This window comes from Rhinolophus hipposideros (genome assembly GCF_964194185.1).
Source record: "Rhinolophus hipposideros genome assembly, chromosome: 6".
NCBI lineage: Eukaryota > Metazoa > Chordata > Mammalia > Chiroptera > Rhinolophidae > Rhinolophus > Rhinolophus hipposideros.
This window is the reverse complement of record NC_138052.1, coordinates 85,310,451-85,323,132: the sequence shown is the minus strand read 5'-3', so window position 1 is coordinate 85,323,132 and position 12,682 is coordinate 85,310,451. Positions and strand designations below refer to the sequence as shown.

Genomic DNA, 12,682 nt, shown 5'->3' with positions numbered 1-12,682 from the left:
GATGCAAAGGATGAATGGTGAAGGAAGGTGGAAGGGTTGAATGGGGAGGGGCCCTCTCAGGAATGTAGCCTCCCACTCATTCCTGCCCCCAGCTGGCCCCCACAGCCCTGCCCATCCTCAACAGGACATACCCCCTTCACAGCAGCCCCAGAAGAACAAGCTCCAGCCTTCAGAGCCTTCTTTCTGGAAGCAGTGACCCATCCCTGGGGTTACCTAGCACCAACCCAGACCTGAGTCCCTCACCAGTGCGGACAGGACCCAGCAGGCGGGAGCTGGGGTCCTTGGGGTGGGAGATCAGGACACCTATGTTCCCATTCTCATTGATCAATCTGCCCCCAGTCTAAGCCTTTGACTTTGTCCCGTCCCTGGGAAAGTTACCTGAGTCTTTGTAAGTCCACTGAGAAGCACAGAAGCTCCCCAAAGGGGTAGCTCAGAAATAACTCAGCTCAGAAATAACTACTGCGTGGGCCGGAATTGGGAGAGTGGGAGAGGAGGTGGGAAGAGCTGGTCAGCCCAGCGTACCCCTCTCACCTACAGAGCTTTGAGGCCCAAGACCTGGGCCTCAGTTTCCCCCATCTTGACCCTTCCAGGGCACATCAGACGTCAAGATTAGCAAGAAAAGGAATCTGAGATGTCAGCATCACACCTGATACATTAGAGAGAGCTTAATAAAAAGTTGTGGAATGGCTCACTGAGTACTTATTGCATGTCAGGCATGTACTAAATGCTTTAAATGCACTGAGCATTTAATTCGAACAATGCTTCGAGGTAGGAACTGTTATTAGGTCCATTTACAGATGAAGAAACTGAGGCTGAAAGAGGTAAAGTGCCATACCAAGGAGAGACAGCTAGGAAATGGTTGGTGCTAGGTCTGAAACTCAGGAAGTCTGACTCCTGAGCCCTTGTTCTCTCCAAACTGTCTCTGATTCTGGGGGCACAGAAGGGAAGAGAAACAGGGTACTGGTCACAAGGAAAAGTCCTGGGGGGCCTGAGTATAAGGATGTTTTAGACTACGTGGGTCAGCCACCCCCACTGCATACCCCACCTTTGACATTGGGGGCAGGGGCCGGGACACAGCCACCCATATACCCTGAGAGAGTGGAACCATAGCCAGCCACCTGCAGGGAGGCAGAGTCTACTTTGGGGGAGGGATAGCAGAGTCCCTGAGGAATGGACTCAGGGAACTGGGTGAGGCATGGAGAGAAATAAATCAGAGCAGAGGAGGCCTCTTGCAGGCAGTTTTGAGCTCCAGGCCAGCCTCTGTACCACAGACATCACTAAGGAAATGGGTTCCTCCGAAGTTGCCATAGCAACTCCAGGCTCCCGCTGGGGCCTGGCAAAGACAGACAGGGAAGAAAAAGGCAAGTCTAGGGCATAGGAGCACCTGGTTAATGCCAACCAGATAAAGCAAGGGAGCCTCTCCTGCCCCTGCCCAGACTTCTACCCTGCCCACCACTAAGCCACTCCAACCACCCTCAAAGCAGCCTCCCTGCACCAGACTCCTTCCCTCCCATCCATGATGGTACCTCCCCCACACCCCCACACAAATCAGGCCCCCTCTCAGCTCCACAAATACCCCCCAATACCTCTATATCAGCCATTCCCTTCCACCACAGCACTCCCCCCTGTATCTGCCAGTTCCTAAATCTACAAAAATGGCTCCAATGCCTCATTCCAACGTCTCTCCTCACCACCCCCCTACCAGGACAACCTTCAACCCCATCCTCAGGCATTGCCCACAAGATCATCTCAGGCTCCAGCCTCCATCATTCCAAGCCCTCTGCCTCCACCCCAGCTCCCTGTCTCCATCCCTCCCTACTCCGTGCCCTTGCCTCCCCCACACCCCACATCCTCTTGCTTTCCCAGGCCCCTGGCCCCATCTGCCCCTGACCACCTCGCTCTCTTCTCTCTCCTGGTTGCGCTCTTGCTCCCTTGCTCGCGCCTGCTCTCCCGGGAGCTGCTGTGGTTCCGTTCCTCCCAGAAAAAGGCCCACATGGGAACAGGAATGTGCAGAGAGATGAAAAGGCAGCAGCTGCTGAGACAGCAGGCACGGAGGGGGCCCCAGAGGGGGGGAATCCTGGGGACAACTGGAGCCTGAATAGTCGAGGTGGGAGAGGGCCCCTGGGAAAGTGGAGACCTTGGAGGAAAGGAGGAAAGCACAGAGGGGTCCACAAGACCATAGAGATGGCACAGTGACCAGGACAGGGGGAGTGGGAGGTTGTGGGTGGTGATGGCACAGGAGGATGGTGCAGTGTGGGAAGATAGAGTGAGTAGCTGGGGCCAGAAGTGGAAGCAATGGGGGGTGGAGAAGTGCAGTGGGGTGGATGGTGCCCTGTAGATGGGGGTGGAGGCTGATGGAGCGGTGAAGGGCAGTGCAGGACAACATGGTGAGGTGGGACAGTGCAGGCCCACGGGAGGCCATTACTTACACGTGGATCGAGAGCGCCCGTCCTCTGTACAGACTGAATGCGCTGTCATACAGGTCACTGGCCACCGAAAGGCTATCCTCTGACCCCCAGCTTGCGCCCACCAGATTAGCTCGAGACGCCCGTACCAGCGGCTCCACCCCCAGGTGCCGTGGCCAGGCCCCGGCTGCCTGTGCTTGCCTTGGGCTGCCCGGGAGGCGGCGGGTGCCACCCCTGCTGCCCGCTTCCTGCTCCAGGACCGTCTGCCCGCTGCCCCACCAGCTCACTTGCTCCTCTGAGGTGCCTGTCACGGAGGTCGGAGGTGTGTCCAGGGAGGTGCCCACCAGGGTGTCGGAGCCCCCTAGAAAAAGGAGCACAATGAAGCCCAGGTGCCCCTTGTCGGAGGCCTGCCACCTGCTCTTTGAGCGTTCCAGAGAGCTCACCCGTGGGGGTGCTGAAGGCCCCATCATCCCGAAGCTCCAGATGTTGAGTCCCCTGCACATCGCTGATGTCGTCCTCACCAGTCTCTGAGTCTGGAGAAATAGGGGCCTGTGTGGGCAGGGTCCTCCTCTCTCCGACTCCAACTCTTCCCCATGTCACCTCGTGCCTCCCCGGCAGCAGTCTGTCTTACCACACTATAGGCCTTCTGACACCGATCTTCCCTCCTCTCTGGCTCCCCACATCCCCCTGCCCAATCTGGGCTGCTTACCCCTCTCTCGCTCCATCTCTGGGGCCCTGGCTACTCACCCTTCCCTCCTTGGTAGTGCCCTCCACTGCCTACCATCCTCCTGCCAGACACTTTATGGATTGCTAAGGACTCAGCCCCAGTCCTTCCTCCCCTGTCAGTGGTTGCTTAAGTTCCTGTGCAGCCCCCCAAATAACAAGGTCCTAGGTTCCAAGGCTCTAAATTCTGGGTTCCAGTACCCCAGGAACAAAGGGGAGTCACCTCAGAGTTGTACAGTCAGGACACTCGACCAACCGCGGGGCCAGCCTGTCCTCTAACCCCAAACCATCCGGAACACATCAGGGTGCAGCTAAGGCAGGGTGAGGAGAGGCTGGGTTGGGCAGGGAAGAGGGGGGAGTGGAGGGCTCGGGCAGGAGCCAGTTTCCTACCGTAACTTTGCTTTCTGCAGGAGCGGAAAACTTCGCTTCCATAGGAGCAGCAGGAGAGAGACATGGACAGACTGTTATCAGAGCGTTTGTGGGGTAGGGCATGGTGGGCAGGAGAACAGAGGGGGTATGAGGGTTCCCAGTGCCCAGAGATGCCCTGTGGGGACAGGGTGGGGGAGGGAGACACCTGAGATGGGGAAAGCATCTCTCATTCTTGACTACTTGCAGGCTCCCAATGTGCCCAGATCTGGGGAGCCCACATGCTCTGGCTGGTTATTCCAACTACCCGTTATTCTGTACTCTTGGCACTTTTACTGGTGTACTCACTGACCACACACGTACGTATGTGTACACACACACACACACACACACACCTGCTGGTGCTCAGCCCTGCCACAGACCCAGGGCCCCATGGGGGAAGGGCCAGGCCCATCCACTATTACAATATTTGCATTGTGCTTTGACCCCTCCTTATAAATCACCCCCCACCTATTCTGCATCAGAATGTGACAGGAACCCTTCTCCCCATACCTCTCTTTTACTGCTGAATGGTCCTCAAAAATGCCCAGTGGTTAGGTTAGGAGCAAAGTTTCCTGGGCTTATTTTTAATTTTCCCAGATTCTATCAGGTTCTGTGCCTCAGTTTCTCTATGAGTGTCATGACAAGAAGGAGCCATGTACTGGTGGCCAAAGCACGGCAGTGAGCTCATCTTCACTTGGCCCAGTGGATGGAGAACAGCCTATGGTGGGGTGTGTAGTGAGCCCCCCATCTCCCTTTGCTAGGTCCTCTCTCAGCTGCAGGGCACATGGGGGCCTTCTTGGGTGGGTGGGTGAGTATAGGTGTGTGGGGGGGGGGCCCACATCTCATGGGCTGTCTTCAGGGCCTGGGTGCCTCATGAAGGGACATGGACGAAAAGAAGGAGGCATGGGCTAGAGCGAGAAGCCCACGGTCCACGCACCATGGGTGAGGCCGCCAAAGGCCCGGCGGGAGTGGCCGGTTTTCTGAAAAAGAAAGGCCAGAATGAGTTGTTGAGGGGAAGGCTCACTGGTGATGTCCCCTATACATCCTGTCCAAACATCTATGTCAAACAGAAACTCATTCCAGGGGCCAGGGGGTAGGGGGTGGGGAGTGGACAGAGATCCAGTGTGACTAGCTTCCCTGTAGGGAATGTCTCCACTCTTCCTTGCCTGTCAGCCCTCCCAGCTAGAGCTCAGAGTGGCTCTAGGGAGGAGCAGAGGAGGAAGGAAAGAGAGGACAGCAAGGCTGCAGGTCAAACGCTGGAACAGAGACTCCAAGGACTGGGGACCTGTGTGACACCCCCAGAGACAGAGGCGAGGAGACAAGATAGGGGGCTGACGGAAGAGATGGGGGGGTTGCTTGGATGACTGGAGATGGAGGGATGAGAACACAGATTCCTGCTGAGAGGAAGACAGACACCTGAAATAGGTGTCAAGCGGGAGGGGAGGGTGATGGGGGCAGAGGGCAAGGTCCCCCAAAGGGCCAGAACCGCAAGAATTCAAGAAGGAGGCCCGGGTAGGCAGAGGACAGAGCAGGGCTTGGGGAATTTATTGAGCTCAGCGAGGATCCCTGGTGCCTGGCTTTCAGGAGCTCCGGAAGATGGAAGGCTCCAGGGTGGGGAGCTGAGGAAAGCCAGGCGGGGGCCAGGGCCCGGGTTGGACAGAGGCGAGAGAAAATGAAGCCAAGTGGCCAAGAAGCCAGTGTACACTCCACGCCGAAGGCTGCGCAGGGACCTCCCCGGGTGGTCGCGGGAACTGCGGACGATAGGGAGGGTCTGCCCTTCTGCGCAGGGAGGGGTGGGGGGAAACTGTGCGCTCAGATCGCAGATAGGGAGCCCTCCGCGGCGCGCCCGGCTAGCGGCCACCGCGGCCGGGGTGGGGCGGCGCGGCTCCAGAGCCCCCTCCCCTGGGCCCAGCCGTGGTGACCCGCCCTCCCTCCAGGGCTCCCAGCCCTTCCTGCCCCCTCCCGGCGCCTCCCGCCCCCGGAGCCCTCACCTGGAAACGCTTCTTCACCCACAGCTTCTTCATGGCGGGGGAGGGGGCCGGGCGAGCGTCCGGGCGAGGAGGGGACGGGCGGGGGCGGGGCGGAGTCGGAGGCGGGGCCGGGGGCGATCCGGGGGCGGGCGGGAGCCGGCGCTGGTGGCGGAAGGAGCCTCCGGGCCGCTGGAGCCCGGGCGGGGGGAAGGCGGCGGTGCCCAGAGCCTGCCCCTCCCCCGCCAGATGGCACCCCACCTGGCGCCCCTTTCCCTGCCCTGCTTCCCTGGGGCAGCTATCACCTGCCTCCCTACACCTCCACCTCGCATCTGCCTCCCGGACCCTGGGCACATGGGGAAACTGAGGCACAGAAAGCGGTACAGTGGCCCCATGAGAAATCGAGCCAGTCTCTCATTGTCAGCCCAACGCGACCGCCACGCCACCCCTCCCGCCTCCCGCGGGGCCACTCTGGAAGGTCAACCGCATCTCGACTTGCTCACTCCACAAACATGCGCACATGGACCCTGTGCCAGGCGGTAGGTACCCAACTTGCCGTGGCCGGAACACTCTACAGGCCATAGGGCCGGGTAGGGGCGCCTAGGTGGTACACGGGGCAAGGGTCCTCGTCGATGGGGGCTACGGGCTAACACGGCCTCAGACTATGAAAATCCCCAGGTTTCTCAGGAAATACCCTCTAGTTTCTCAGGAAAGCTAGAGAGGGCACTGGAATTCCTTGATGGTAGGTATGCCGTCCCTGTAGCCTAGCTCGCGCGCATGCGCACTCACGCTCAAGTGCCCAGAGGTACTCTTATTATTCACAAATAGGACCCACCTTCTTGCTCACACCAACTTCCTTCATCCTCCTCCCATTTAACACCATGTACACTTTGCCCGTACAAAACTCTACCCCTAACCCAAACAATCATTATGCGTTTCTTAAGCGTGTGCTAGTACCAGGCGCTTTATACATGTTACCTCATTCACAACAACCCTGTGAGCTTGAAACTCAGAGAAGTCCTGTCACTTAGCCAAAGCCACACAGGTTGTGTGTCTCCACGTGTCCTCCAGATCCAAATTCCCATCCCAGCACACACAAGTAGTGCTACTGCTGGTTTCTGAGATGTGACTACTCATTAATTATCACTAACACTTATTGCATGCTTAGTGCGTACTGACCATCATGTTAAACACTTTATATGAATAAACTCATTAAATCCTCACAAGGGGGGAGACTGAGGCACAGAGAGAGATTACTTGCCCAAGGTCACACAACCAATAACTAGGAGATCCAGGATTCTAAGCCACGCACTGTGACTGAGTTCAGTGACCACTATATCATAAAGCCTCACATGCGGATTGGTCTGTGGGTTCCCAACTATTTCTTGAAAGCATGGGTCCAAAATAAATACAGAGCCAAACTCATGAGTTTTATTCAGCCTGCACAATATTTTAGGTGAGGCAGGCATGCTCAAGTACAGCCACTGACAACAGCACCTTGCTTATTATCAATTTCTACTTGGCTCCTGAAGTTATTTGAGTTTGTGTTCCCTTTATTTTAAAGTTTATGGTCATGTCTTATACATTCTGGGTACATGCAGGCAGTCCTGTGTCCCAGACCCCCAGAGACAAATGTTTCATGTACAGACACATGCATGTGGACGTGCACTGAGAGGGTACACATGTGTGTCCATATCAGTTCTAGCTAGAGACCCTAGACGCCCACAGGCACTTTCCCTGCCCACCCCCAAACACACCCATTCACAGATGGGGGAGCTGAGTGAGGAGAAGGGGTAACTTGAGCCCCTGTTCCCCAGGAGAATCTGAGGGGCTGGCACATTCCATAGCAAAAATAACCAATGGGCAATGGGCGTGAGTGATGGGACAGCTGGGCCGAGGAGAGGCCTGTGGGATTCTGTGTTCCTGCTCTGGGCCTGCTCTGCTCACCCCCACAACTCCACTCTGGGGCATGCTCTCAGGGTGGGCCCCAGATTGCTCCATTTGTCCTCTTTGGCTGTGCTACTGTGTCCCCCTGCCATTTCCCCAATCCCAGACTTATAATTTCTGCACTGCCAGCATTTCCCCTTCTAGAGACAACCCAGGTCATCATGGCATATCTGATCTCTCATGCAGACCCTCCTCTGAGCCAGGTACACCTGCTCCCCTCCTCTTTGCCCCCTCTCTTTCCTGCCCAGGTTCATTTTCTCCCTTCCTTCTTCTTGCTTACCCAGCTCTGTATTTCTGACATACTGTTTATTTTTTGCTTATGTTTATTGCATGTTTCTGTGTTTCCTCACTAGAATGTAATCTTTAGGAGGACAGGAATTTTGGTCTTTACCCCCTACCCCAGGCACTGAAACAGTGACTGGCACTCAGTAGGCACTCAATAAACATGGGAGGGGATGGCAGAGCTGGGGGTGGAGAGGAAGAGGGGTGGTGGGGATGGAGATAGTAAATCTTCCCGGAGCAGCTCATTCATCTAGCCTTTCTCTCTTCTCTGTCTTGACCCAGACCTTTTCCAAGAAACAGCTGGAGAAGTGACCAACTTGCATTCTACTTAGGATCTTCCTGGGGGGACCTGCCTTGCTTTAGGAAAGTTCTCCCACATGGGCTTTGGCTGCTTTGGGGCCTCTCTGCTCTTCTCTTTCTTTCCTCCCAGATCGCCTCACTACCTCCACTCTGGCCCCTCCTCCTCTCCTGAATAGGACTCTCGCATGAATGAATGGTGACACTCTCCATACCTATCCCCAGTTCCACACTAGTTCCCTCCTGGCTTTTCATCCAAACTCCCAAATTCCAGGTGGAAAAGATAATAACCGAAGAATATACCTCAGCACAGGTTCTGGTATATTCCCCACCTTTCCCTTGCCTAAACTGGCCCTCTCCCCCTATCCCTAACCTCTCCATGATTTCAAGTATCTCCATGGTTCACAACCATCTGTTGACCTTTGATCCTTCTGATTGACACCAGAGTCTTCCAGACCCTGGCTATGAAACTTCAAACTAACATGGTGAGTATCGTCAGCTTGCACCGTCTGGCCTGTGCCTGTCCTTACCCTTCTGTCCTTTAGTGCCGGCCTTCCCCTACAGCCACATGCCCCAAGCTTTGAGGGTGGCATTTACTCTGGTCACTTGATTTGCACAGGGCTCCTCAGCCCATGCCGGTGTGAGCCTGGTGTTCAGAAAGAGAAGAAAGCCTGCCTGTCTTGGAGACGGGGCCAGAAGATGGCTTTGGGGATATCGGCAGAAGGATGGTTATGATTACAGAGCCTTAGTTTTCATACACTTCTCTTTCTGAGGACAGGCAATGTGGACCTAGACCCAGAGGCTGTCATATCTGGCTCTGCCACCTCACTAGCCATGTGATGTTGGGTAAACTCCCATTTTGAACCTCAGCTTTCTTATATGTAACCTTGGGGTTAGGCGATTAAATAATGAAATGATATACTACAAGTATCCTGTATTTCTGCTATCTTCACTGTTCCTATTCTTTCCTCATTTCTACACCCTAAACCCACCTTCCTGTTGCCCATCTTTCAAACTCTCCAGCCTGCAGTCCACTTGTCTTCTCAGGGTCCCAGCCTCCCCCAGCCATGCCGGTCTCCCTGCATCCTTGAACTAACATCTCAGGCTTCAGGAGTGCCAGGAACCTTAGCATCACCCCTTGCCGAGCCAGACAGCAGTCCCAGCCAGGAAATTGCCTCCTTCCTTCTGCAGCCAGGTCCTGGCTGAGCTTCCTCGAGAACCCTGAAGTCCTCCCACTGTTGATCGCAACCAAGAAAGTTTTCCATGAGTGAGTCTGAGCAATGCTGAGCTGCTTGCCCAGCTGTCCCTGACCAGTACCTATCGTTGGGCAGGGACTGGTTGGGGGAAGGCAATAGGAGGAGGAAGCCAGACTCACCTGGTCAGTCCCCCAACATCACCAAAGCAAAGCTCCTCTCTCTCCCAAATCATGTGGGGGGGTGTAATAGTTAAGCGCATGGTTCTTTGCAGTGGGACAGACTGAGGCTTCCATCCCTGCTCTGCCACCTTCTATCTATACAGCAGGACATATCATTTCATTCCTTTGTACCTCAGTTTCCCCAGGGTTGCTGTGGGACCTAAATGATATGTCCAAGGATATGATAGCATATTGCCACACAGTAGCATACTAGCTATTCACACTATTATAAATTACTACCAATTGATAATAATAAGGCTGCTCTTGGGGTAAAGATTTAACCGGTAGGAAAAAGTTCTTAAACATGACTTGCTGAAGCCCAACCCTCTTCGTGTTTTAACATGACTGTCAAAAGTCCCCAAGTCCAGTACCCCAGCACCCAAGGTCTTTTCCTTTCCCACATGCTGTTCCACCAGAGCAGCCTGGAGACTGGCCCCTTGGCCTCCATCTAGGTATGCCCAGCCAGGCCTCAGCTCTGCCTGCCATACCTCCCAGGTTACAGAGGGGCTGAGGAGACAGTACTGTCACTCCATGCCATTGGGGAACCTGGGCAGGCTAGGAGGCTCTTGTGTTCAGATAGGCCAGTCCTGGGATATGTTCCACACAATGGACAGCTCACCTTCTCTTTCTCTCTCCTTCCTCCAGAATTCCTTGAGTAGTAAAGAGCTTCCAGAGTCAAAGCCAGGAGGACTGTGTTCTTAATTCTGGGGCGGCCATAACTAGCTGTGTGCCTTTGGGCAGATCTCCCTGTGCTCTGGACCTCAGTGAACTCACCTGTAAAAGGAAGCGTCTAGAACTGCAGTTCTCTGTGGTCCTTTCTAACTCTAAACAAACCTTGTGACCGCCACGCTCCTTCCTCAGCACTTCCTTTTCCTTCTCTAATATCTCACTCCACTGCACTGTATTCTCATCAATCTGTCTATCATGCCCTTCGATTTATGTTCTGTTTTCAGCCCCCTTACGGGACCAGAGCTAAGATTCCTAAGAAGTCCGATCCTTCCCCAGCTAAGAGGTCTGCCAGAATGGGCCTCATCCTCCAACACCAGCCAGGAAAGCCTTTATCTGGCCAATTACAAAGTCAACCAAGAGAAGCCAGCCTTGGACCAGTCGTTGAAGATTGTTGGGGCGGGGGTCATGGTGGGGCTAGGGAGAGAGGAGATGCTGGTGAGGGAGTCTGAGCCCCTGCTCCATCTCCTGACTTGGCTGCACCTTAGAGTCTTCTTTCCCCTCCAGCTTCATCCCTATGCCTCCTCCTCGGTCCCCAAGGATGTACCCTACACAATACCACCCAGCTGGATTGAGAATTCCCTCTTGAAAATTGCCCAGGACATACTCAGTGACCCCCAAACTCTTTGCCTTCTCCCCTAACAGCACTCTATTTCCTCAGAATTCTGTTTCTCAAGGTTCAGTCAGCCTGAGGCTCTGCCTTCAGCCTAGAGAAAAATTGGCTGGCTTAGGGGCTGAGGAGGTCAAAAAGGAAGAGCAAACATGGACCCAAGGAGAATTGGCCTTGGCCAGGCACCCACACCAGCCCCAGCAGGACCCTGAACACCAGGTCCAGCCTCAATCCCCTCTACTCCTGCCTTGGACTACCGTCAGTCCCTTCACACAGGAGCCTGGCACTCTCTGCCCACAGGGGCAGGGTCCCAGGGACCTGCCTGAGCACCCCTTCCATGCCCTCCAAACTTCAGCTATATACGGCCCGTAGGCTTTCCACACCAACTCCACAAACCCCATCCCTCCCCTGCTTATACCACCAGACCCCTCCACAGCCCCACAAGCACATGCACATGCAGACATGTGGATTCTCAGGCATCCACCTCCACACACGCTTGGGAGCCCTTAGCCCTAGCTCTACCTCCTGATGCCCTGAACCCTATTTATTCATCCTTTTCCACCCACTGGCCTCTTCCAACCAGCCTGTTGCCGAGCACAGCAACCTGCCCCAGCAACAGACTGCCAGGAGCTCTGACCCATCCTCTCAATATTTCAGGGGGATCAGAAGGGCTGGCTCCGTCCCTTAGACCTGTTGGGCTGATCAGGATTCTTCAGTCTAAGTTACTGGAGCTGATGAAGACGATTTTCCACAGGTGGCCTTTTGCTACAGGGAAACTAGGAGGGTGTCCACTATGAAATTCCCAGAGAGGCCTGAGTGGGGCTCAGGCTTTGCTTACCCAGTGCTGACCCTTGACCTCTGACCTTCCTGTGGGGAGCTTCTCTACCTCGACACCCCTTTCCCTGCACTTTCCTCTTGGTGGGCACTTCTGGGTCAGCGCAGCTGAGAAGCCAGAACACCTGAGAAGAAGTCTGGATGAACCCACGTGGCCTGGGGAAGCTCTTCTCTATCTCTGATCACCCACCCAGCCGCCACCTCCCCATTACCTGGGACCTCAAGCACTGTGACAACAGCCTCACAGCAGGCCTGGCCCCGCTCGTTCTGGGCCCTGCAGCTGTAAACGCCGGCGTCCTGCGCCCTGCAGCTCCGCAGCCGCAGGCAGCTGGGCTCAGGGGCTGGTGGGGGCAGGAGTTGCCCATCACGGAACCAGCTGAGGCTGGGCTGGGGCGTCCCGCTCACCACCACCCGCAGCCGCAAGTCACTGCCCACAAACACAGCCGCGTCCTTCAGGGGCCGCAAGAACACTGGTGCCCCCATCACGGCACCTCCGCCGGCCCCCACCTTGGCCCTCTTCGGGGGCACCCCGGGGCTCGGGGGTGCCCTCGTGCCCGCCTCCTCGCCTCGCGTGCCCCGGGCTTTCTGCATGACTTCTTAGAGCTGGGCTGTGGGGACGCTGGAGCTGATGGTCACAGGGGCACCAGGAGGATGGTGCCCTGGAAGACGAGTCCTGGGGGGCCGGCGCCCTGCCTTCCTGCTGCCCGCCCGCCTTCGGCCTGTGCTACCCAGAAGGTCACCAGGGCGGCCAGCCGGCAATTGCGCCTCGGGGGCTATTTTTAGGCCCCCCGGCTCGGGTTTCGAGGGAGCTGTGGAGGGAGGGGGTAGCAGAGGAGGGGACTTGGACTCCACTCGGCTCCTTCCTTCCCCTCCAGGGGCCCCCATTGTCCCCTCAAGTTTAAACAGGTCCTAACCCTTTCCCCCATGGTGGGTCTGCACCCAAGCCCACTCCCAGAGTCAGGTTACCTCTGGGCTCAGTCCCATTTCCCTTCTTCCCTATTCTCAGGTCCCTGGGTCCCAGGCCCACTGGACTAAAAAGAGGGACAGGAGGTCTTGGGTGATTTGTCTG

The 12,682-nt window shown here is 56.0% G+C and overlaps 1 protein-coding gene across 8 annotated transcripts in view; it reads right to left on the bottom strand.

The window, feature by feature from the left end:
• Window positions 1–12,343, bottom strand: part of SPEG (striated muscle enriched protein kinase) — a gene marked incomplete at its 5' end in the record, with an annotated part of 56,875 nt that extends 44,532 nt beyond the window's left edge. For 2 of the 8 annotated variants that reach the window (XM_081052593.1, XM_081052599.1), the window contains 3 exons: window positions 2,430–2,766; window positions 2,849–2,938; window positions 11,826–12,343. In XM_081052593.1, coding sequence (XP_080908719.1) covers window positions 2,430–2,766; window positions 2,849–2,938; window positions 11,826–12,204 — 806 coding nt within the window. The other 6 variants (XM_081052597.1, XM_081052598.1, XM_081052600.1 and 3 more) reach the window with 5 other exon arrangements.
• Between the last annotated feature and the right edge of the window lie 339 nt (window positions 12,344–12,682).